Source organism: Hyperolius riggenbachi, chromosome 5 (genome assembly GCF_040937935.1).
Source record: "Hyperolius riggenbachi isolate aHypRig1 chromosome 5, aHypRig1.pri, whole genome shotgun sequence".
NCBI classification, from domain to species: domain Eukaryota; kingdom Metazoa; phylum Chordata; class Amphibia; order Anura; family Hyperoliidae; genus Hyperolius; species Hyperolius riggenbachi.
The window spans coordinates 207042579-207068721 of record NC_090650.1 but is presented as its reverse complement, the minus strand read 5'-3'; the positions used below and the strand labels follow the sequence as shown (position 1 = coordinate 207068721).

General features: G+C 43.6%; 1 protein-coding gene across 1 annotated transcript in view; it reads left to right on the top strand.

Annotated features, from left to right (window-relative positions):
• The window catches only part of LOC137518578 (NFX1-type zinc finger-containing protein 1-like), a 338789-nt gene that overhangs the window by 90362 nt on the left and 222284 nt on the right, over positions 1–26143 (top strand). Inside the window, exon 4 of the mRNA XM_068236642.1 lies at positions 18578–18739. Within this exon, the coding sequence (XP_068092743.1) occupies positions 18578–18739 (162 nt within the window). The remainder of the gene's footprint in view (positions 1–18577; positions 18740–26143) is intronic.

Here is a 26143-nt window from a genome sequence, read left to right as displayed (position 1 = left end):
TGTAGGTTTTGAGGTTTTTTTCTCACTAAATAATAAAAACCATAATTTAAAACTGCATTTTGTGTTCAATTATGTTATCTTTGACTAATAGTTAATGGTTTTTGATGAGCAGAAACATTTAAGTGTGACAAACATGCAAAAGAATAAGAAATCAGGAAGGGGGCAAATAGTTTTTCACACCACTGTACATATATATATATAGAGAGAGAGTGAGCATTTCTGTGTGATAAGTAACAATAAAGTTATCGGAGAATGAATGGGAGGAGCGTGATGCGAAAATTGCTCTGGTTTTAAAGGGGAAAAAACTGTGGTTCGGTGGGATTAAGAGAGGGAAGCCTCAGGATCCTATTGAGGCTTCCCTCGCTGATCTGAAGCCCTCCACATCAAGGCGCGCAGCTCTTCTTCCTGAAGGGTAACTGAGCGAGCCCACTCACACATGCTCAGTACCACGGAGCCCATGGCTCCAGCTTACTTCGCATGCATGAGCAGGCTTGGTTGGCTATTGTGCGGCCACGCTGGAGGAAGAAGAGGTGCGCGGCTCCGATCTGATTAGCTATAATGCATTGTTGCTAATCTTCTGGGGGGCCGGGTTTAGCGACGGGGGACATCAGAGCAGGGAGAGGAGCCTCAATAGGATTCTGAGGCTTCCCTCTCTTTAGGTAAGTATCTAATTTTGTACCCAAGCTTCGGCTCTGGTACTGTTTAAAGGACATATCCCATATTAAAACCAATTAAAAGACAGGGGCGGAAGACAGTCACAAGAATGCAAGAAGTACATAATAAATCATGCAATACTCAATACCCTCTGAGCAAATGGCAATTAGAAAATCCAAACTGCAATATATAGTGACAGCTGGCAAAAACACAGCCTCTAAGTGGCTGCAGCACGGCTGTGAACCTGAATAGGAAGTGGGTGCTAAAAGTAAAAATACAAACTGCCAAAAGCCACTTACCCTGGGGTTAGTCTAATTGCACTCCATGAGCTGACCTCTGCGTTGTACGCATTCTGCACCTCAGTGCTTCTTCGGAGATAGCTCAATACAACTGTGGGGGTCCCTGCATTGCCCAGGGAGGCTGCTAAATAATGATGGGTGTGGCCGCACCCGCTGTGATGTCCTGCCGTGCGTCATGACGCACATACAAAGCAGCGCAAAAAAAGAATTAGCAGCAAATCGGCAGTATGCAGATCAGCAATACATACAGTATATAAGTATACAAATAAATTAATAAGACAACAAATCCTGAAAAGTCACGTGCATACAGAAAAAATTAGCTATGCCATCTTGTGGACATGAAAGACCATATTTTTCGGGCTATAAGACGCCTTTGTTTCCAGGCAGGCATCCCTTTCTCTGGCTCCGCCACACACTCCCATCTTCAAGTAAGCATCCCCGTCTCCAGGCATGCATTCTTGTCTCTGGCAAGCCTCCCTGTCTCCAGCACGCCTCCCCATCTCTAGCAAGCCTCCCTGTCTCCAGCACGCATTCTCATCTCTGGCAATCCTCCCCGTCTCCGGGGCGCCTCACTCTAAAGCACGCATCCGTGGTCTTCTTTCCGTCCCACCATCGGCTGTGTTCTGTCTCTCCCTCTGTGCGACCAGAACATCGAACAGGTAGAGCAGGAGGCAGCTGGACAAGGTGAGAGTGTAGGTTAGTTAGTGTAGCTAGTAGGGCAGCATGAGTTAGTATAGGTTAGTTAGTGTAGCTAAAGGTGCAGCATGGGTTAGTATAAGTTAGTTAGTGTTGCTAGTGGGGCAGAAACCCTACAGGACACTAATAAAGTGCATAAAGTTTGCAACAACTGTGTAAACAAAAAAGTATCCAAAGTATATAAAAGAAAGAAGCCACTACAAAGTGATGTGCTTAATTGAAGATTTCCAAACAGAAGAAAGAAGTGACCAAAGTGGGATATCCATGACCAGGGACTCCATATAGCGTGACTGGTGCATCATCAAAAAAGGAAAATCTATAGTGAAAATCAGGCTCACGTAAAATCAAAAGCAAATCTGCAACTAAAAACAAATAAATAACAGTCCAAAAAGTATTTTATCTCAAAGCAAACAAAGCCAAATATGACACCAAACCATGCAAACTTGCGATAAGATGAACTAGTGCAAAAATGTGCAAAAAAAGTGCAAGACCCTCCTATAATACAAGGCACTGACCACTACCTACAAGTGGTTGGTGTCAAGCTAAAAATAAACGTGTCAAGCTAAAAAAAAAACCAAAAACAAATAGTGCATGAACCATCTATTACTGTATACTTACATCAGATAAATCACAGTTGATGAGAACTGATGTCGGAATAAAGCTCAACCTAATCTAAATACATAGAGATAAAGTAAAAATAAGTCAGTATGATAATAATCAGCCATGCATAAGCATTCAAAAAAAGGTACCCAGCAGCCTAAGAAGTAGCACTAGTATAGTTATTAGATAACATGCATGTCGTAGACATGTGAAAAACGCCAATCATACTATCTAAAATTGAAAACAATGGTATGACACCGGTATTACCAAAAAATATGGCTATTGGGGGACGAAACACTTAAAACTAAATTCCTCATTCAGTCCCATTGGGCTCCTGGTCTGTAATTTGAGATTCCATTTAAGTTCAGCACGAATTTTATTGCTGACATCACCACCCCTGATAGTTGGTTTAATATTTTCTAAGCTATAAAACAGCCATCCATTAAGTGGGCCTCCATGTCTATTGAGTGCACGCAGTGCAAGCGTGGAGAGGGTCTTGCCCTGGTCCTGATCTTTTCTAGCCAATTTGACCACTGAATTATGCTCTTGCAACCGTAGCCGGAGGACATTTTTGGTCTGTCCCACCTATTTCCATTCACAGGGACATTGCATTAAATACACCACTCACTAACTTGCAATTGATAAAATTGTTGTTGTAAACTAGTTTCCCGGTATGACGACTCACCGCATATTCAGGCAGACACTGCAGGTCTCACAGGAGAAGCTTCATCTTTTCACAGTTATACCTGCATGTGATCTCTCAAAATGGCTTTTACACAAAATGTTTTTCAATGGCAATGCCTAGCTAGAATTTGGCGTAGCCGCTTCGTGGGTAGCCGCTTTATTAAAATCTCTGTTTCAATGTAGTGGCTGCGCTCTAAAACTCAAACTCCTCAATCTCTGAGAAATTCCGTTGTAGCCGTATAAATTGCCCCACTGGTATAATCTGCTTTAAATGTCCCATATGATGTGACCCATATTGGAGTAAGCTATTCACAGCAGTGGGCTTATGAAAGATGGTAGTCGAAAGTTCACCCTTCAAGTTCTTCCAAACAGTAAGGTCGAGGAATTCCACCTCATGATCAGAAATTTTATACGTTAGGTAAAGATTAAAGTTGTTTTGATTTAACCACTCTTTCCACCAATACAGTATATCTACGTCCTGTGTGACTTCATCCACACCATGAGGACGTAGAAATACGATTTCCCTCTGCAGCACAGCTGTGCATGATTGGACGACCCCCCGGCACTTTCAGCTGCATTACTAATTGGCGAAACGTAACAAGTTTCCTGTAAGCCAATTAGTCTCCCCTCCCACAGATGAATGATCACTTCAGTAGCCAACTGCAGCAATCGTTCATCTCTCCCGCTCCATGCCCAGATTGCTACGAGAAAGAAGTTGCAAGCAGCCTTTCTAACCTCGCCTGGTCCCTGTGATCATCCTGCAGCTGGAGCCTTTGTTCACGCTCTGCGCTCATCCCCCAGCCCCGTAATGCTGAATATCCGGGTCCCGGCTTGATGATGTCATTAAGCCGGGACCCGGGTATTTGGCATCACGGGCCTGACTCTCCTTGCCAGGCGAGGTGAGTCTGTCTCCTAGCAGTGGCATTTTAGTAGCGATCTGGGCACGGAGTGGGCTGCCGGGGTGGGGGGCCACATCTGGCTATCCATAACGGGGGGAGAGGATATCTGGGGGGGTGTAGGGACGGCTAAAATATAAACTGGGAACATCTGGAGAGGGGGGAATCTAATATCTGGTTATACTGAGGGGCATAATCTAATACTGGAGGCACATCTGGCTATAATGGGGAGGGGGCGATAATTCTGGGGGCACATCTGGCTATAATGGGGGAACGCATAACCTGGGGACACATCTGTCTGTAATGAGGGGCGCTAATTCCGTGGGCACATCTATCTATACTGGGGGGTGGCAAATACAAGGGATTCATCTGGCTATACTGGGAGGCTGATATTGGAGTACACATCTGGCTATACTGGTGGGGGGGCTGGTACTGGGGGCTCATCTGGGGAGGGATATAATACTGGTGGCATGGTTTTTATCTACTGAAGCATTTTTATTTTTAAACTGCAATTAGTAAAACCTGAGAAATAATGCATTTTTTCAATGTTTCCCCTCTTTTTCTCATTAAAATACATAGTAGATAAGATCATTTTTTTCTCGGGACAAAATACCCCCAAATGAAAGTCTAGTTTGTCTTGTAAAAAAATCCAATATCTAGATCTTTTAGGTGTCGTGAGTAGGGATAAAGTTATGACTGATTAAGTAGGGACATAGCTAAAACATCAAAACCACTCTGGTTAATAAGGGGAAAACAAGGTCTGGATGTGAAGTGATTAACATCTTAAAAAATTCAATACAATCTCACAAGGACCCTGCCAAAGAATAAACCCGTCATCAATGAGCAGGTACCATCCCAAAATGTGGGAGTGGAACCGGTTCAGTGACCCCGACCAACGACCTCACGCTCCCACCAACCCAGGTACAGGTTTCCGACATATGGCGCACATTTTGTGCCCATTGCCCCCCCCCCCCCTTTTATAGCAGTATCAGGCAGACTTTGTGTTGTGTCTTCTTCCAACCAAGTCTTTTGGCTCCACCACTCTTCAATCAGCAGTGATAGGTGACCACTATTAGAATGGGCACAGTGGAGCCTGATGTAGGCACAGACTCACTTAGTGGTTGCTGAGGTGCCAAAGTACAGTCTGTGTCAAGCTGCAGTGGGTACCAAGGTCCAGTTTGTGAGAAGTTGTTCTGGATGCCAGTTTATATTGGCTGTTAAGTTGCAGTGGGGGTGCTGAATGAGTAGCAGTATTGGGTGCTGAATGATTAGCAGATGGTGCTGAATGAATAGCAGATGGTGCTTAACAGAAGTGGGTACCATGTGAGTGCTAATTGGCACAGGGAGCCACGCAGGGCTGTGGCCGCCATCAGGAATCACGATGGGAAAACCTACTGGGCCCCCCTCACTACCACACACATTTTATAAGGTGGCCATTTAGCCACCTCCCCCATATTTCATCAGGTGGTCTCTCAGCCCCGTCCCCTATATTTCATCACTTTTCATCACTTTCTTACCCTCCCCTCCCCCATATTGCATTAGGTGGTCACTTGATAGTGGTATATACATCATAGTGTCCCCACCTTTATTTTTAACAGATCCGTTAAATCAAGCAGACATATAAGACATAAGACAGATATTTTAAACAGAATTAATAAAGAGACAAACCAAGCGCAGGAAGTAACCAAAATTAAGCTGCGTGTTTCTAAGGGGAATCCCTCCACCCCTCAATCAAGAAATATATATTTAAACACAGATAACACGCGCTAGATGTTCCTTAAAGTTTATTTATTCTTAATGTTCTAAAATGCACACCACTCTTCATATAAACCTTCATCAATACCTCATATACCATTCATTCTCACATACCTAACATCCTTAGAAGGGCCCTTCTATAAAAAAATGAAAAAACAGACTGTAAAGTTTAGGCCGTACAAAAGTCTCTTCAAATGGATGAAAAATTGCCTATCGCACTGACAGAGTATCCTCTTGAGCCTGCTGGCAATGATAGTAACAGTTTCCGTGTCACAGATTAGTTCTCCTGCAGCCGTTTTATAACAGCAATATATACTCCAACATACAGGTGATAATGCGTGTATAGTTCTTTGTCAGGATAATCATAGCATGCACTGCGCTTACCAAATTGTTGATGCCTTTAGTGGACTGTATAAAACTCACGTATTTCTCCGTGTAAGCGTCCTCACAGAACACAAGTTTGAATAGTACTCCCCCACTTTCGTCACAAACCGTGGTTACGACAGCGGCAACTCCAAATTTCCGCTCCACGCCAGCGGGCTAGTACAGGGCACGTCACTTCCGCCTGTCAAGTCCAACAGGCTGCTCTCCGTACTTCCGCCCTGCTGGAACACACTGGGCTTTGCTACAACCGGTGACGTCACCTCAAGATCTCCGAACTTGACTAACGGGCAGCAGCTGCGCGCTTAAACTGCTAGCCCAGTTCCAATCTTGTATTTGCGTTGCCCACAATATTAGCTCTCCACCTCTACGCGTTTCAGCCACTACACGGTGGCCTTCCTCAGGAGGGTTTTAAACTCAATGGAGCGATCCGCCATCTTTCTTTCTTATATATCCTCTATGGGTCCGCCCCTCATTACAGCACTGAGGGCAAAGTTCATGCTTATCAAAATCCAATTTTCATAGCATCAGGAGATCCTTATGCATTTTCTTAGGTGCATTAAACAGTATCTTTAAATAAAGATAAAAATAAAAGTAAAATAAAATAAAATAAAAAAATAAATAAAATAGAAATACATATAAATCTAAAATGATAAGGATAGATTTCCATACTGAATATTCAATAAAATTGCTGTGCCTCAATTAAAATACAACAGACAACCTCATGCATACCTCCCAAACACATTAAGCACCAATTTACAACTCTATCATATACACTGCCCGTAGTGCTGGGTGTTACAGTAATACATATTTCAACTAATTCCTCACCAATTACACGATACCTTCTCCCTATAAGATCACTAATACAATTCAAAAAAAGGCAAAGAGCTCAATTTCGCTATTTAATCCCTTTGGTATCAAGGTATCCAGTTGAAAAATCCACTTGGATTCATTTCTAGACATTTTATGGATGTAATTGCCCCCCCTCCAATCAGGCTCCACAACCTCTAACCCAAAGAATATAGTCCCCCTTAGACTCCCATTATGTTGTTCTTTATAGTGCTTAGATAATGGGTGCCCCTCGTTCTTCTTTTCAATGTTATTAAAATGTTCCCCCACCCGCCTCTGGAGTGATCTCTTGGTCCTCCCAATGTACCTCTTCTGACAGGGGCACTGGACACAATAGATCACACCAGCTGTGATGCATGTGATAAAATCTCTAATCTTGTATTTTACCGTATTCTGTGTCTCAATTTCCACTATTCTCCCCGGGTTGCTAGTTCTTCTGCAGTTCAAACATGTCCCACATCTCACAAAACCCCCCCTATCCCTCGCTCCACTCCCCTTTGGGTGAAATCCCTCATTTGCCGCTGTGGCTATAGATAGCCCCAGATTCGGTGCCTTTTTAAAGACCACTTTGGGCCTTTCTGGTAATTTGTCGCCCAATAATTTATCTTCTTTCAGAACGTCCCAGTGTTTTTGAAATATGTTCACAACCTTCTTTGATTGGGCCGTATATTGTAGCACTATATTAAACTCATTGGCCTCCCTACTTTTCCAGTCCTGTGTATTACTTGGGCCCAATAACTGGTTGCGTTCCTTCTGCCTGATCTCTTCTTGTGATTCGTATACCCGCTCACTAGGGTATCCTTTATCAAGGAAGCAGTCCACAAGTTTCTCAGCTTCCGCATCATAATCCTCCATGTTCGTGCAGTTACGTCTGAGTCTTGTGAACTGCCCCTTGGGGACGTTATTTAACCACCGTGGTAGATGACAACTCGTGTATAAAATATAGCTGTTGACATCGACATTCTTCTGGAAGGTTTTAGTACTTAAAGAATTATTTTCCACAAATATCTCCAAATCCAAAAAGTTAACTCTATGTTTACTAGTATCCGTAGTGAACCTTATATTCCAATTGTTCACATTTATACCCTCCATATATTCCTCCAGTGACAGAGAGTCTCCCCTCCACACCAGCAATACATCGTCGATGAAACGGCGCCACAGAACCAGATCCGCACCGGGGCCCCGCTCCCCGTAAACATAGGTTTCCTCCCAATAAGACATGAACAGATTCGCATAGGCCGGTGCGAACCTGGTTCCCATCGCCGTCCCACCGACCTGCAGATACCACTCCCCATTATACTGAAAATAGTTATGTTCCAATATAAATCTTATTGCTTTCAAGATAAAGTTTTTGTGTAATGGGTCCATTTCCTCATCCTTACTCAAATAGTGATCTACTGCTTCCAGTCCCCTCTCATGGTGTATAATGGTATACAGGGATGCTACATCCATAGTGCAAAGTGTCCACCCCTCCTCCCATCGCAGATCTCCCAAGGCATTTAGTATATGTTTTGTGTCTTCAATATACGCCTTCGTCCCTCTCACTGATTTCTGTAAAAAGGAGTCCACATACCTTGAGAGATTCGCGGTCAGGGAGTTGACACCCGACACTATTGGTCGACCCGGGGGATTCCCCATATCCTTATGCACCTTTGGCAGATGATAAAACAATGGCTTCCTGGGGAATTTAATATTCAAAAAGTCAAATTCCTTTTGATTTAGAATTTTACCTTGCAACCCCTCCTCCAATAGTTCTTCCAGCTCACTCGCAAATTTGGCTGTGGGGTCCTGACCCAAGACGCAATAAGTCTCTGGGTCATTCAACAGCCTCAATGCCTCCAGTTGGTATACATCTGTATCCTGTATTACAATCCCCCCGCCTTTATCAGCAGGGCGGATTGTTATTTCCGGATCGTTCCGCAATTCTTTCAAAGCCTTCCTCTCTCCACACGTTAAATTATCATTACTCGATTTATTAATTCGCATACGTCTAATGTCCTTCTCAACTAGATTTTCAAATGCCTTCATGGCGTCACTATATTCGGATTGTGGGAAGAAGGTAGAGGGGTTCTTTAAAGAGGTATGTGCATATCTGGATTGCTCCACTTCCCTTTCTATGGGGTTTTTCAAGAAATATTTTTTTAAACATAATCGTCTCATAAATTTCTTTACGTTGACATGAGTTTCAAATTTATCAGCTCTATTATTCGGTGCAAACTTTAATCCCTTGGACAAAAGGTTAGTTTCCTCCTTTGCCAATATCCGTTTGCTTAAATTGAATATTCCATTCGTCTCCCCCGAACTCAAATTCTCTACATCCTCTTTTTTACCCCTCTTCCTACCTCCCCTACATCCCCTTTTACATTTTTTCCCCTTCTTCCCACAATCCGAATATAGTGACGCCATGAAGGCATTTGAAAATCTAGTTGAGAAGGACATTAGACGTATGCGAATTAATAAATCGAGTAATGATAATTTAACGCGTGGAGAGAGGAAGGCTTTGAAAGAATTGCGGAACGATCCGGAAATAACAATCCGCCCTGCTGATAAAGGCGGGGGGATTGTAATACAGGATACAGATGTATACCAACTGGAGGCATTGAGGCTGTTGAATGACCCAGAGACTTATTGCGTCTTGGGTCAGGACCCCACAGCCAAATTTGCGAGTGAGCTGGAAGAACTATTGGAGGAGGGGTTGCAAGGTAAAATTCTAAATCAAAAGGAATTTGACTTTTTGAATATTAAATTCCCCAGGAAGCCATTGTTTTATCATCTGCCAAAGGTGCATAAGGATATGGGGAATCCCCCGGGTCGACCAATAGTGTCGGGTGTCAACTCCCTGACCGCGAATCTCTCAAGGTATGTGGACTCCTTTTTACAGAAATCAGTGAGAGGGACGAAGGCGTATATTGAAGACACAAAACATATACTAAATGCCTTGGGAGATCTGCGATGGGAGGAGGGGTGGACACTTTGCACTATGGATGTAGCATCCCTGTATACCATTATACACCATGAGAGGGGACTGGAAGCAGTAGATCACTATTTGAGTAAGGACGAGGAAATGGACCCATTACACAAAAACTTTATCTTGAAAGCAATAAGATTTATATTGGAACATAACTATTTTCAGTATAATGGGGAGTGGTATCTGCAGGTCGGTGGGACGGCGATGGGAACCAGGTTCGCACCGGCCTATGCGAATCTGTTCATGTCTTATTGGGAGGAAACCTATGTTTTTACGGGGAGCGGGGCCCCGGTGCGGATCTGGTTCTGTGGCGCCGTTTCATCGACGATGTATTGCTGGTGTGGAGGGGAGACTCTCTGTCACTGGAGGAATATATGGAGGGTATAAATGTGAACAATTGGAATATAAGGTTCACTACGGATACTAGTAAACATAGAGTTAACTTTTTGGATTTGGAGATATTTGTGGAAAATAATTCTTTAAGTACTAAAACCTTCCAGAAGAATGTCGATGTCAACAGCTATATTTTATACACGAGTTGTCATCTACCACGGTGGTTAAATAACGTCCCCAAGGGGCAGTTCACAAGACTCAGACGTAACTGCACGAACATGGAGGATTATGATGCGGAAGCTGAGAAACTTGTGGACTGCTTCCTTGATAAAGGATACCCTAGTGAGCGGGTATACGAATCACAAGAAGAGATCAGGCAGAAGGAACGCAACCAGTTATTGGGCCCAAGTAATACACAGGACTGGAAAAGTAGGGAGGCCAATGAGTTTAATATAGTGCTACAATATACGGCCCAATCAAAGAAGGTTGTGAACATATTTCAAAAACACTGGGACGTTCTGAAAGAAGATAAATTATTGGGCGACAAATTACCAGAAAGGCCCAAAGTGGTCTTTAAAAAGGCACCGAATCTGGGGCTATCTATAGCCACAGCGGCAAATGAGGGATTTCACCCAAAGGGGAGTGGAGCGAGGGATAGGGGGGGTTTTGTGAGATGTGGGACATGTTTGAACTGCAGAAGAACTAGCAACCCGGGGAGAATAGTGGAAATTGAGACACAGAATACGGTAAAATACAAGATTAGAGATTTTATCACATGCACCACAGCTGGTGTGATCTATTGTGTCCAGTGCCCCTGTCAGAAGAGGTACATTGGGAGGACCAAGAGATCACTCCAGAGGCGGGTGGGGGAACATTTTAATAACATTGAAAAGAAGAACGAGGGGCACCCATTATCTAAGCACTATAAAGAACAACATAATGGGAGTCTAAGGGGGACTATATTCTTTGGGTTAGAGGTTGTGGAGCCTGATTGGAGGGGGGGCAATTACATCCATAAAATGTCTAGAAATGAATCCAAGTGGATTTTTCAACTGGATACCTTGATACCAAAGGGATTAAATAGCGAAATGGAGCTCTTTGCCTTTTTTTGAATTGTATTAGTGATCTTATAGGGAGAAGGTATCGTGTAATTGGTGAGGAATTAGTTGAAATATGTATTACTGTAACACCCAGCACTACGGGCAGTGTATATGATAGAGTTGTAAATTGGTGCTTAATGTGTTTGGGAGGTATGCATGAGGTTGTCTGTTGTATTTTAATTGAGGCACAGCAATTTTATTGAATATTCAGTATGGAAATCTATCCTTATCATTTTAGATTTATATGTATTTCTATTTTATTTTATTTTTATTTTATTTTATTTTACTTTTATTTTTATCTTTATTTAAAGATACTGTTTAATGCACCTAAGAAAATGCATAAGGATCTCCTGATGCTATGAAAATTGGATTTTGATAAGCATGAACTTTGCCCTCAGTGCTGTAATGAGGGGCGGACCCATAGAGGATATATAAGAAAGAAAGATGGCGGATCGCTCCATTAAGTTTAAAACCCTCCTGAGGAAGGCCACCGTGTAGTGGCTGAAACGCGTAGAGGTGGAGAGCTAATATTGTGGGCAACGCAAATACAAGATTGGAACTGGGCTAGCAGTTTAAGCGCGCAGCTGCTGCCCGTTAGTCAAGTTCGGAGATCTTGAGGTGACGTCACCGGTTGTAGCAAAGCCCAGTGTGTTCCAGCAGGGCGGAAGTACGGAGAGCAGCCTGTTGGACTTGACAGGCGGAAGTGACGTGCCCTGTACTAGCCCGCTGGCGTGGAGCGGAAATTTGGAGTTGCCGCTGTCGTAACCACGGTTTGTGACGAAAGTGGGGGAGTACTATTCAAACTTGTGTTCTGTGAGGACGCTTACACGGAGAAATACGTGAGTTTTATACAGTCCACTAAAGGCATCAACAATTTGGTAAGCGCAGTGCATGCTATGATTATCCTGACAAAGAACTATACACGCATTATCACCTGTATGTTGGAGTATATATTGCTGTTATAAAACGGCTGCAGGAGAACTAATCTGTGACACGGAAACTGTTACTATCATTGCCAGCAGGCTCAAGAGGATACTCTGTCAGTGCGATAGGCAATTTTTCATCCATTTGAAGAGACTTTTGTACGGCCTAAACTTTACAGTCTGTTTTTTCATTTTTTTATAGAAGGGCCCTTCTAAGGATGTTAGGTATGTGAGAATGAATGGTATATGAGGTATTGATGAAGGTTTATATGAAGAGTGGTGTGCATTTTAAAGATATTTTAAACAGTAACCTGTATTTAAACATAAATATTCCCACACAATTAGTAAGACTAGAGAGAGAGGTTAGGGTTAGGCATGAAGCATATGATAACCTTTTTAGGGGAAACAGGGAGGAGTTAAGCAGGGTTTTGGAGTCGAGGAGTTGAAGCAGTTTTAGGTACCTGGAGTCAGTGGTTTTAATAAACTGAGGAGTTGGGAGTCTGAGTCTGAAGATTTTTGTACCGACACCACAGTCTTGGTAAAAGTTAGACTAAGGAGTCGGAGTCGAAGAGTTGGAGCGGAGCAATTTTGGGTACCTGGGGTTGGAGTCCACAGCCATGGAGTTAAGTTACAATAAGGAGATTTAAAGGATAACAGTAGATAGAGGTATGTGGAGGCTGCCATATTTATTTCCTACTAAACAATACCAGATGCCTGGCAGTCCTACTGATCCTCTGACTCTAATGCTTTCAGCCATAGACCCTTAACAAGCATGCAGCAGATCAGGTGTTTCTGACAGTATTTCCAGATCGGACAAGATTAGCTGCATGCTTGTTATAGATGTGTAATTCAGACACTACTGCAGCGAAATAGTTCAGCAAGGCTGCCAGTTAACTGGTATTGTTTAAAAGGTAATTAAAATGGCAGCCTCAACATACCTCTCGCTACAGTTGTCCTTTAAGAAAACAAACAAGCACTGAAATTTCTGATGAAATTACAGGCCAACAGAGCATTAGTATTTGCATTTTACGGATACTTCACTATTGCTTCTTCCTTATGCCAAACGTGTGTTATATATAAATACCAGCACTGGGGAACATTGCTGCAATAAATAATTCAAACTGCTTACAAAATTTAAAAGTACTGTAATTTCAATAGGATGTGATTATTAGTATAAAAGCATCATTAAAAATGCCAAATTTGGGTACTTACTTCAGCATAGGGAAGCCACTGTACACTCCAGAGGCTTCCCCGTTCGCCTCCACCCCACTATTCTAGCGCTGGGATCCCGAAGCTTGTTGACAAGGCTGAGCATGGGCACACTGTGCAGGCGCAGAGGGCTTGCGCGGTGGCATGGAGCCAAAAGGGCTTTTCTTTTTCCATGGAGCCCCAGTGATGGCCTTGTGCTGCTGTGCAGGTGCAAGTTGTCCTGCGCCTGTGCAGTGCAGCCATGCTCATTCTTGTACAAGAGTGCGGTTGCAAGCTTCGGGGAAACCATCGCTGTAAGAGGAGGGTGGAGGGGGACAGGGAAAGCCTCTGGAAGATTCAAAGGTTTCCCTCCACTGAGATAAGTTCTGCACAGATTTAGTGGAACGCAGTGGAGTGCAAAGGAATGCCTGCACCCACAAAAGCACTAGAGGGGGTTTACTATCACCAATTATGTGTAAAATGAGTGGAGGGTTTCGGTATAATTATCAGTACAGATGCAGGCAAGAGCATATCTTCTCACTGTTTGCTCGTGGGCTCCCTGCACTGTCTGGCCAGACCTCAAATCGCAGTGGCAACCTGACCCCAGAAGCCGGAGTGCTCTATCAGTCATTTGTCGGCTGCCTCCTGTGAAATCTGACTTTTAGGAGTGAATGCTGTCGTGCAGAGGGAGGGAGACAAATGTGCTCCATCTGCAGCCTTTCCACATACTTGAACGCAGGAGCCTCTTTCTGACTTCCAGTGGTTGATAAGATCTGAAGCTCTGTCCCTGCATCAGCTCACTTGCTGCTCACCTTCCTATTTCCTCCCTGGCTGGTCTCCTGCACAGCTTTTTTGAAGACATAGGCCTCAATTCACTAAGATCATGCTGGAGATAATAAGGCAAGAGAGAACGTACCTCCACACAGTGAGTGTTATCTTATCTCTTCATTCCTTAAGGCTAATTTCACACCAGGACGTTGCGTTAGAGGGGGCGTTAAGGTCGCATAACGTCCCCCTAACTCAACGCCTGGTGGTGTTGGATCTGGATGTCAGAGTGAGCCGCGTTGTGCAGCTCACTCTGGCGTCAGTGATGCCGTGATGCGCACTCTTGTGCGCATGCGGCATCACGTGGTCCCGCCGGCCAATCGCCGCACAGAGCAGCTGCTCCAGGAAGTAAACACTGCACGTCATAACGTGCAGTGCATATTAATTAGCCATGTGCCTGGCCGCTCTCCGCTCCTCCCCAACATTACTGAGCATGTGCAAGCAGTCTAACGCGGCTCAGCCGCGTCCTAAGTACTGCATGCAGTACGTAGTCTTGTGACGCAGCGTTACAATGTAACGCAATGTCCGCACTGTGAACAGCCCCATTGATTTTTCATTACTGTGCGGTGGGCTGCGTTACAGGCTGCTCTAACGTGCGCCTGTAACGTCCCACTGTGAAACCAGCCTAAGTTACCTCCTCTGTAGTTATTTTCACATACAGTTAATTGAACAACCTGTCTTTAACTCTGGAGTTATTTTAAGGATTGAAGAGTTAGCTTTAGGTTTGCCTGAGGTAAAAGGTTTCCTGAATACTACATGCCTTATCACCATGGTGATAACTATAGAAATGTTATTAAAGACAGGAGATAAGCTTAGTGAATTGAGGCCATTGTACTGTCTCGGCACAACATCTCTATAGCAGAGCGCGGCACTTCCTGGATGGAGCTTCTTGCGGCCAGGGGACAGAGGATTCCTTTGCAGGGCCAAAGGGACCCTTTTATTGAATATTTAAAGAAGAGGGGTGCTTGAGCATCCAGAGCACCCCCCTCTGCACGTGCCAGCATGTGACTAATAACACGTTATCTGAAACATGCAGACACTCAAGGTGATTCAATAAATCCCCTGTGTCACGAATAAATGAATTAAGCGTCATGACAATCGGTTGTAAATAATAGTCAGTGAACTGGCAGGCCCGTTCTGTGAGACTACCGAGGACAGATATTATCGGCCTTCCTGGTGGTTTAAGAATAAATAATAGTCAATGAACTGGCAGGCCCGTTCAGTGAGACTGCCGGTGCCAGATATTATTGGCGTTCCTGGTGGTTTAAGAGCATTTTTATGCGTCTTCGGTTGCATATAAAATGTTGCTACCACGGCTTTGTCCCTTTAAAGGAATTGCTGTTCCTTCTCCATAATTGTACCCTCATATCTGGCGGTATTCAAAATACTCCTCAATTCCTGTTGAAAGTGTTCAATAGGGTTGCCCTGTAACCTCTGATAAACGTTTTTGTTCCCCAGCTGTTTATTAGCATCTTCAAGGTAAAGCAAAAGGGGCCACACCACCACATTGCCCTCCTTGTCAGCTTCCTTAATGATAATGTCCGTCCTAGATCATAATGTTTTCAGGGCATGTCGTTTGTCTTGATTAAGACTGTCAGCATAGACTCTTCCTATTTGACCCATGTTCTATAGGTCCCTTCATATTAAAACAAAAAAAAATCTTGATCTCAGGGCTGAACTGTGGCAGGAATTCCACTCACCTGATCATCATTCTCCCTATGGAGACTAAATAAATCATCAAGGGCTTGTTGATCATTGAAATCCAAAATCCAACATCACCTGAGGTGGCAGGAATCGTGGGTCATATATCTTAAGAGTTAAAGGAATACTTAAGTCATAAAAAAAATGACTTCTACTCACCCGGGGCTCTCCTCAGCCCCCTGCAGCTGAACGGTGCCCTCGCCGTGTCCCTCTAATGCGCCTGGACTCGCCGGCGGGCACTTCCGGTTTGGCCATCACCGGCCGACAGGCTGGGAACGCGGCTCATTAGCCGCATTCCCAGCCTGTCGGCCGGTGACGTCCAAACCGGAAGTGCCCGCCGGCGAGTCCAGGCGCATTACTATGAGCGGTGATATTAATGTATCTTTGAATCTTGTATTTCTGTATGCTTACATTTTATTAATTTTTAATGTTTTACAATTTTATGTGGATCTTTCCAGCTTGATGTACCATGATTGCACAATCGGGGTTGTCTATGGTACACAGATGCACCCTTAGGAGATATGGTATAGCGCGGATTGTTGCTTTGGGCACCCTGATTCTGCTATTACGTTCTTGTGTTAATCATTGGGGTTCTAGAATATGTGCATCCTGTTCACTGCTAACGGAATCCGTGTGTGTGTGTGGACTATATGAGTGTGGGGAGCCAGATAGGCGGGCACAGAAATCCGGATTCCAGTGCGCTATATGAATAAAATACATGCTGTCTGATGCTTACGGAATCCGGAATAGTGCATGCTAGATGAATGTATCTGACTAGTGATGTAGTCACGGAATCCGTGGGAAGGGGAGACGTATTAATATGCGCATGTAATATGTTATTACGGAACTTGGAGGGATAGGGGGATGATGAATATGTATGAGAATGACGTATCCGCAAGCCGCTATGTGATAGGCGGCTTGTGGGATAAATGTGCGAGGCGAATGGGCATGCGTCCAGCCCCTGATGAGTCACGCCCCGTGACAAAACGCGTAGGGCGGAGCTTGGACGCACACACAGACGTTTGGGATACGAGGCTTTACACTATACCTGGCCGGCGGACGCGCTGATGCTGTGGTGCAGTATTTTAATGTGATACGCTATATTTCAAGAATGTACATTGTAAGCAAAATTTTGTAGCAGGGTTTTTTACTTATAATAAATGGGATTACGCTATGTTACCTTTTATACTGACTTTAGGATCTTATCTTTGATGGCAATGGCTGCCGATGATTGTGTTTACTAGCAAGAAAACTGAGGGTGAGCAGCCAATCCATAGGGAGAGTTGGTGGCAGTTTTGGTGCGTTTGGGGCTCATTCACAGCTCTTGGTAGTGTGTGGTTTTACACTGAGGGTGAAGTAATTCCTATAATACACCCTATGTTCCCCTCTCTGTTTTTTCTTTCCTACATATGTCGGTTGGATTTGTGAGACATACAAGCGCAGCAGTATTGGATCAATCTTAGACTGTGGAACGCCTATACAGAGAACACTGCCTGCAGCCTGGACTGTATTTAAGTACTCTTTCTAGCTTGCGCAGCATTATCTTTGAATTTCAATTTAGGATCCTGACATAGGTGTTTGGTCTGTCTAGGTGGCTCAGAATGTGTAAAAAGGAAATTATGAGTGGTTCTGAGAGGAACGGACAATGAGGTAAGTATGTAATATTCATTTGCAGCTACATCATGTGTTTATTTTCAATTATTTTACTCAGTTCAGGTTCCCTTTAACCACTTCAGGCCTCAGTCGTTTTCACTTTATGCATCCGAGCAATGTTCACCTCCCATTCATTAGCCTATAACTTTATCACTACTTATCACAATGAACTGATCTATATCTTGTTTTTTCCGCCACCAATTAGGCTTTCTTTGGGTGGTACATTTTGCTAAGAGCTGCTTTACTGTAAATGCATTATAACAGGAAGAATAAGAAAAAAACGGAAAAAAATTCATTGTTTCTCAGTTTGCAGCCATTATAGTTTTAAAATAATACATGCCTCCGTAATTAAAACTCACGTATTGTATTTGCCCATTTGTTTCGGTTTTTATCACACCATTTAAATTATGTCCCTATCACAATGTATGGCGACAATATTTTATTTGGAAATAAAGGTGCATTTTTTCCGTTTTACATCCATCACTATTTACAAGCTTATAATTTAAAAAATAGAAATATTTCATCTTTAAATTGATATTTAAAAAGTTTAGACCCTTAGGTAAATATTTACGTGTTTTTTTTATTGTAATATTTTTTTGTTTTTTTTATTAAACATTTTATTTGGGTATTTTTGGGAGGGTGGGATGTAAATAGTAATTTTTTAGGTTTTACTTTTTGTCCACAAGATGGCAGCCATGAGTTTGTTTACATGACATCACTCTAAGCGTAACAATGTACGCTTAGAGGGATGTAGGGGACGAAAGAGACAGAAAAAGCGAGGCTTCTTAGAGAAGCCGTCGCTTTTTCTGCAGGGGAGAGGAATCCATCATCGGGCACCATGGCCCGATTGATTGATTCCTGGTCTAACAATCCGCGGACCAACCACGGGAGCGCACATGGCCTCCTGGACGTAGCTTCTACGTCCAGGAGGCTTAAATGGTTAAGTATCAAACCTGAAGAGAGTTTCCTCACTTCAGGTTACCTTTAATGAAAGTGGAATTTTACTTAATTAAGCAAATCTTTTTTTGCATTACTGTAAAACACATTGACTCAGAATAACATTGCCTCATAGGTGGAATTAGAGAAGGTTTCAGAGAAAGGTCAAACCAACATTTTACTTCCCGTGGACCAAGAAGAGAAATGCAGGGAAGAGGTCATGAAACCCAACATTTCACAGGATCTGCAAAGTTGTCAGATCGACCATGGACACAGTACTCCAAAACTGAAAAAAAGGGTAATCTTTGTTATACTGTACAGTATAAGCATGTTATGCTTCTCTCACCAGGTGATGCCTCTTTATTTATGAAACACGTGGAATTACAGTCTATCATAACATACCAGGAAAATCTATTTCTCAATTCATCACTGCTGATACAGTTATCTTACCTGTTTTCCTTCCACAGTAATCTCATCTGTGTAAAACACCATTTTATCTTATTTCACAGCAGTTAGTGTTGGTGGCAGCCAATAAGCTTGGTTTGGAACTTAGTGTTTCCGATTGGAATTCTGACTTAACAATTAATTTGGCAAATGTTTGCATTGATGTCTATGGTACCAAATTTTCCAGTAAATTGCAAAACCTCTTTATTGCGGGGATACCTCATTCATGTTCAAAACGATTGGCTTTTGTAACATGATCATGGGGACTCCGGTGACATTCTTGATAGCTCCCAGTTATGTGCATTTATTGGCACAGTGCTGCTGGTGAGTGGCAGCTGCACACATGAATTGGGAAGTTTTTGGGTCAAGTTAAGAGAGGATGAAATGCCTAGTCAGCATTAATAAAGAAATGGGTATTTACGTTTGGTTATATATTTTAATCAATGTTTTAAACTGTATCTGAGTGTTTGTTTTTATTTTTAATTTAACCCTTTTTAATAATGAGAAAGGAGTGTTAATGTACCCATTTATTTCTCCTGTAAAGCAGGCATCTGGGGTCCCATTGATGTTAAAGGAGGCTTTCAGATTCCATCTTAAGTCATCCCATGGTATATACACCAGGCATCAGAAGTGAGGGCGAGCCCATTGTCTTTAACTTTAGACTTTAGAGGTTTCACCACCTCCCCTTTACAGGTTAATCCCTCCATCTTATGAGGCTTGTGTGTGTTTATGTTGCATATGAATATATGTTGTAGCGCTTGTCTGATCAACTTCAATTAGCAGCACGGTGTTTATAAGGGAATCCACCACCTTACAATATACAAATATAGAACATTAAAAATAACTCTTGCGCCTGTGCAAGATAACAATGCAACAATTTATTAAATTACGCATATAAATATATATATATATATATACCTGTGCTAATACACTGATCCTCATTCACATTATCACCTACCTTGCAGTTTCACCAGACTATTATGTCTAAAATCTGGAACAACTGCATAGATCAGTCCACGTTTAGATTCACCTGCCTTTCTCACAGAAATCCTTAATTTAAAACCTGCAATTTATTTCCTTGTTGCGCAATAAGCCTCTTCGTAGCTACATAAAAATTAAAAAAGACTTGATAGTGTATATAGTCCACTTCACATACTCAATGTCATATAGAGCCATTCTTTTCCTAAAAATAGTTGATGCACGCCGTTCCTTACGGCTATTCTCAGTTCATTCAGCAGCCGTCTGGTTAATATAAAACCGCTTCTGCCGCATCAGCGGCTATATATGTCAATACACAACTCACGTTACCCGGAGGGGGGAGACGAAGGAGATTCCACTCTCAGAGCCTTGATTGGCTGATTGGTTGCTGCGTGGTGACGTCGCCCCCGGACTTCCCTTTGCTGATACCAGGAAGTCTCGGTTACGCTTCCCCCTCCAGGTAACATGAGTTGTGTATTGACATATACAGCCGCTGATGCGGCAGAATCGGTTTGATATTAAGCAGACAGCTTCTGAATGAACTGTGAATAGCCGTAAGTAACGGCGTGCATCAACTATTTTTAGGAAAAGAATGGCTCTATATGACAATGAGTATGTGAAGTGGACTACATACACTATCAAGTCTTTTTTAACTTTTATGTAGCTACGAAGTGGATTATTGCGCAACAAGGAAATAAATTGCAGGTTTTAGATTAAGGTTTTCTGTGGGACAGGCAGGTGAATCTAAACAGTGGACTGATCTATGCAGTTTTGGATTTTAGACATAGTCTGGTGAAACTGCAGGGTAGGTGATACTGTGAATGAGGATCAGTGTATTAGCACAGGTATATATATATTTTTATATGCATAATTTAATAAATGATTGCATTATTATCGTTGCACAGGCGTAAGAGTTATTTTTAATGTTCTATATCTGTGTTTATGTTGCGCCAGACCCCTTCCCTCATTAAAGGACTACTATCATGAGAAACTGTAAAATGTAAAAAGGAAGTGTATGCATATTGTGATATTCTGGATGAAGTTCTGGTTTTTAGCTTATATTGGTAGAGGAGATCATAGCATCAAGGGTCGCAATTTACCAGCCAGCGAGTCTTTTTATGGTTAAAACAAAATAATACAACTTTATTTTGTCAGTCAAAACAATGTCCAGACAGCAACACAAATACACCACATTGGGTATTCAGCAATCAAACTGTAGGCACAGCACTCTGCTTCTGTGCCAACACTGACCTCGGGTTATCTTTGGGGTTACTGCATACCACACTGTTTACTCTCAACAGCCACACCGGCTATTCAGTGACACTCTGCTACGGGCCTGAAGGCAGTCTTCGGCCACTCACCTTTTCCAGGCTTCTCCTCGATTACAAGTACTGGAGTCCGAACTCCTTCCAGCACTTCAGCACAGCAGCTTTCCTGCTGCAACAGGCCTGGCAGCCCTGGCGGCTGCACAACCTTTCAGGAGCCTTCTTGCTCCACACACAGCCCACTGCACTCTGACGGATGCAGCCTCTTATGCAAATCATGCAATTCATGCAGGTGACACAATTAACCCCATCTCTGCCGGACTCAGGCCTGGACTTGGAGGAGTGGCGTGCAAGGCCCACCCTTCTCCCAATACACGCCAGCCCTGGATCCCAAACAAATCTGCACGATATTGTTGTTGCTAACATGCAACAACTGACACTATCTAAGAACTTTTTTTTTTATCCAAATTCAATTTATCCAAATATAAATGTATAAAAAAGTACATTTAGCTTGGAGTTGACAGGTGTTGGACTAGTCCATCACCTTATAGGAGATTCCCAGGGTTTTCTTTATATTCAAACACATTTTTCTGAAATGGCAATTGCTAAGTCCAACTGCCAAAATAGTAGTGGGATTGTGGACATCTTTGTATAGATCCTTTCGAGTGAATGTTTTTAAAAGGAATGAGGCTAGGTTCACAGCGGTCAGTTGCATAACTCACACGTTATGACGACTGTGAACGGCAATGGAGACTGGCCAGAGACTTTCATACAAGCCTGCATGCAGCGAGTTAGAATAACGTTATCCGTCACTGTGAACAGGCCCATAGAATTGTACAGGCAGAGAGTTGACATGCAGAATTATTCTGCAACGCAACTGACCACTGTGAATGTAGCCTAAAGGAAATATTGAGAAATCCCTATAAGGAGATGGACTAGTCACAAACCTGTCAGATTTTACCTGCCTACTGTAAAAAACAACAGTATAGGTGAAAAGTTATTTGTAGTGCATTGTACTCAGGAAGAAATATACTTCTTATAAATGTGTCTTTTAAATGTCACAGTTTTTCACGATCGTAGTCCTTTTAAGTCATTGGGTAGGTTCCAACACCACTTTTCAGCAAGGTTTGGCGACCACCAGCTGTTCAATTACTTGGCTTTCACACATGACAGGAGAGGTCCCCATTTACAGCCATGTGGGAAATAGTTAACCTATCATCTTGTTTAACTTCTTTCCGACCAAACTTACGTGTATTGACGCCCCTTGCACACTGCTTCATGGCCGGGGGCGTAAATACAGGTAACCTATTTGTTTACCTCGCCGTTCCCGATCGCCGCATTGCAGACCTGCCGTTCAGCTGCCATCTTTCCGTTCCGTGATCAGGGAATGAGAACAGCGTGTTCTCAAACCTGATCACAGTGCCTGTAATCAATGAGATACTGGGCCTCTCATTCACAAATCCTGAACGTAAACAGTACTTCCATGTTCTATTATTAATAGAACACAGAAGTAATTGTAGCACCATTTTGTGGCCAAAAAGTAAAATGCAGCCTAATACACCATTACATACATACATTACATTTACATACATACGTTTTTTTTATTAAATGTTAACCCCTTACACCCCTACATAGTTACCAAAATAAAACACTCGTAAAAAATTTTTTACACCATTTAAAACAAAAACATAAATAGTTACCTTATGGAATTTTTAATATGTATGTCATGAGGGTATATACTGTTAATTTTGCAACACAGTTTAAATGGTGAATACCGAGACAAATGGGCAAATAAAACGTGTGGGTTTTATGTATCAAAGCGCTTTTTATTTTAAAACTAAAATAACTGAAAGCTGAGAAATAATGATTTTTTTTCCTTGTTATTCCCTTTAAAGGGAAGGTTCAGGGAGGGCTGTAAAAAAATAAAAATCAATATCCACTTACCTGGGGCTTCCTCCAGCCCGTAGCAGGCAGGAGTTGCCCTCGCCGCCGCTCCGCAGGCTCCCGGTGGCCGACCCGACCTGGCCAGGCCGGCTGCCAGGTCGGGCTCTTCTGCGCTCCAAGGCCTGGCACTTCTGCATCCCACGCGGGCGCGCTGACGTCATCGGACGTCCGCCGGGCTGTACTGCGCAGGCGCAGTAGTTCTCCATTACTAATTACAAGCCCTTAAATTAAAAAATAACAGTAATATACCCTTTTGACATACCTATTAAAAAATTCAGTCCTTAAAGTAACTATTTACCATATTTTTCAGACAATAAGACGCTAGGTCTGGAGGAAAAAAATGGGAAAAATACATACTTAACCTGGTGCATCCATGGTGAAGGGGCATCTTATGGATTACCGTATTTTTCGGACTACAAGACACTCCGGACCATTAAGACGCACCTAGATTTAGAGGACAGAAACCAGGGGGAGAAAAATAAACGAAATCTGGTGCATCCATGGAGCAGGGGGGTCTTTTAGAGTCCCCCCCCCAAGCTGTGAATTCCCACCATTCAGTCTACCACATTTGTCCAATTTATCAGTAAACAGAAGGGCCACTGTGGAAGATGATTGTCAAGGTTTCACTTTAAATACATAAATCCTAATACACCTTTAGTAGTATGCTATTACAACCTCTGATTGCACAAACATTTTTTTTAAACCAACACACACCTCTTTCATCTACACCTTTACATAAAAGAAAATTGCCATTGGGGAGATTAGGAATCAACAGCATTCCACACACTTATAGATTACACAAATAAATACCCACTCCAAATTGTACTTCGCCTCTCACCATCTGATCCATCTCCAGCCAGGATGCCGCAACCTCCTCTGGCAGTCTGCCAGATCGTGTACTCACTCCTCCATTAATGCCATCACTAAATCCAGCCCTGCGCTCCACTTAATCTCCGGCTAGGTGAATACTGCTCTGGCCCGCTCTGTCCTCCCGGCAGTTCGTGCATGCACTCCATTAGGCAGCTTGTCTGCTTCACCGCCCGATCCAGCTATATCCAGCTAGATATAGAAATGTTCTATATCTTGCTTTTTTGCCACCAATTAGGCTTTCTTTGGGAGGTACATTATGCTAAGAATTATTTTATTCTAAATGCATTTTAATTGGAATTGGTGTAAAATGTAATGGGAGCACCTGGCGCTCTAATACTGAACCAAAAAGATGCGAGTATGAACAGTCACTATGGCTGTTAAGCCAAGTATCATGAGCATCAAATACGGAAAACACACTGTGGGGACGACTACGCCTCCCTTTGATTGCAGCAGAATGTCCGTCTCACATGAAATACTCGTAACAGTACCTCTTAGCAGGATAAAAACAATACCCCAACCGTGGATGGTGCCGTCTTCTGCTATAGTCTGATCCGTTCCGGAATATGGGAGAGATAGACCCTCAACAGCGCAGCTAAACTCAAAGCTCACGCGGGGACGCTCCGTCCTTTCCTCTCCACATCCGCCGGTGGTGACGTCACCCTCTGCGTTTCACCGCTCTCCAGGCATGTGTCGGCTTACTTCTGTTCCAATGCTTGCACACCAGACCTCCACAGTCCCTCTGCTCCAGCGATGGTGACTGCTCTGTGCTTCCTAGTTGGGTCATGTGGCACACTTCCTGGTAGGGTCACGTGATACACTTCCAGATGTGGAGAGGAAAGGACCGTCCCCGCGTGAGCTTTGAGTTTAGCTGCGCTGTTGAGGGTCTATCTCTCCCCCATATTCCGGAACGGATCAGACTATAGCAGAAGACGGCACCATCCTCGGTTGGGGCATTGTTTTTATCCTGCTAAGAGGTACTGTTACGAGTATTTCATGTGAGACGGACATTCCGCTGCAATCAAAGGGAGGCGTAGTCGTCCCCACAGTGTGTTTTCCGTATTTGATGCTCATGATACTTGGCTTAACAGCCATAGTGACTGTTCATACTCGCATCTTTTTGGTTCAGTATTAGAGCGCCAGGTGCTCCCATTACATTTTACACCAATTCTTCTTTTGGGGTTGAGGACTGACCCTGAGTACACCTAGGCTGCTCAATTCACCAGTGCGCTACTATTTGTCCCCCCCTTTTCATTTTAATTGGATTCATTATAATAATTCATTATTTCTACATTTTCGGCCTTTCGTTGCATTTTTTTTTTAGTTTTGCGTCCATCACTAATTACAAGCCCAGGATCACAGTGCCTCGGGCCGGCTCGCTCTGTCCTCGTGGCGGTTGCTGCACTTTATGCTGCTTGTTTCACCGCCCGATCAAGCCGCACGCTCCTTCCTCCTCATCCATCCCCAGCCCAGGTCACAGTGCCTCAGCCTGCTCCATCCTCCGGGCGGTCCGTGCAATTGCTTGGTTACTCAGAGTCCCGGCGTCGGCAGTCGGTTTCTCTCCCCATTACCTGTCTGTACTACCGGAAGCGGTGGTTATGACTATTACTGTACTTCCTCTCAAGTGTGTGCAACCAGGTGATGAAAGACCGCTGGGACTCTTGAGTAACCGAGCAATTGCACGCACTGCCCGGAGGATGGAGCGGGCTGAGGCACTGTGATTTGGGCTGGGGATGGATGAGGAGGAAGGAGCGTGCGGCTTCATCAGGCGGTGAAACAAGCAGCATAAAGTGCAGGAACCGCCAGGAGGACAAAGCGAGCCGGCCCGAGGCACTGTGATCCTGGCTGGAGATGGGCAAATGTGCGGCTGGATCGGGCAGTGAAGCAGACAAGCTGCCTAATGGAGTGTGTGCACGGACTGCCGGGAGGACAGAGCGGGCCAGAGCAGTGTTCACCTAGCCGGAGATTAAGTGGAGCGCAGGGTGGAATCGGGAGGATCAGCTAAGTTGTAAAGACGCATTCTGCACTGTACTTCTGGCCACACATTCGGACTATAAGACGCACTGACTCTTCCCGCCTAGTTTTGGGGGAGAAAAAGTGCGTCTTATAGTCCAAAAAATACGGTATGCCCCCTTTGTGCCTTCTGCATCCTTGTACCTCTTGCATCTCCTTGTGTCCTCCCCTGTCCCTCTTGTGTACTCCTG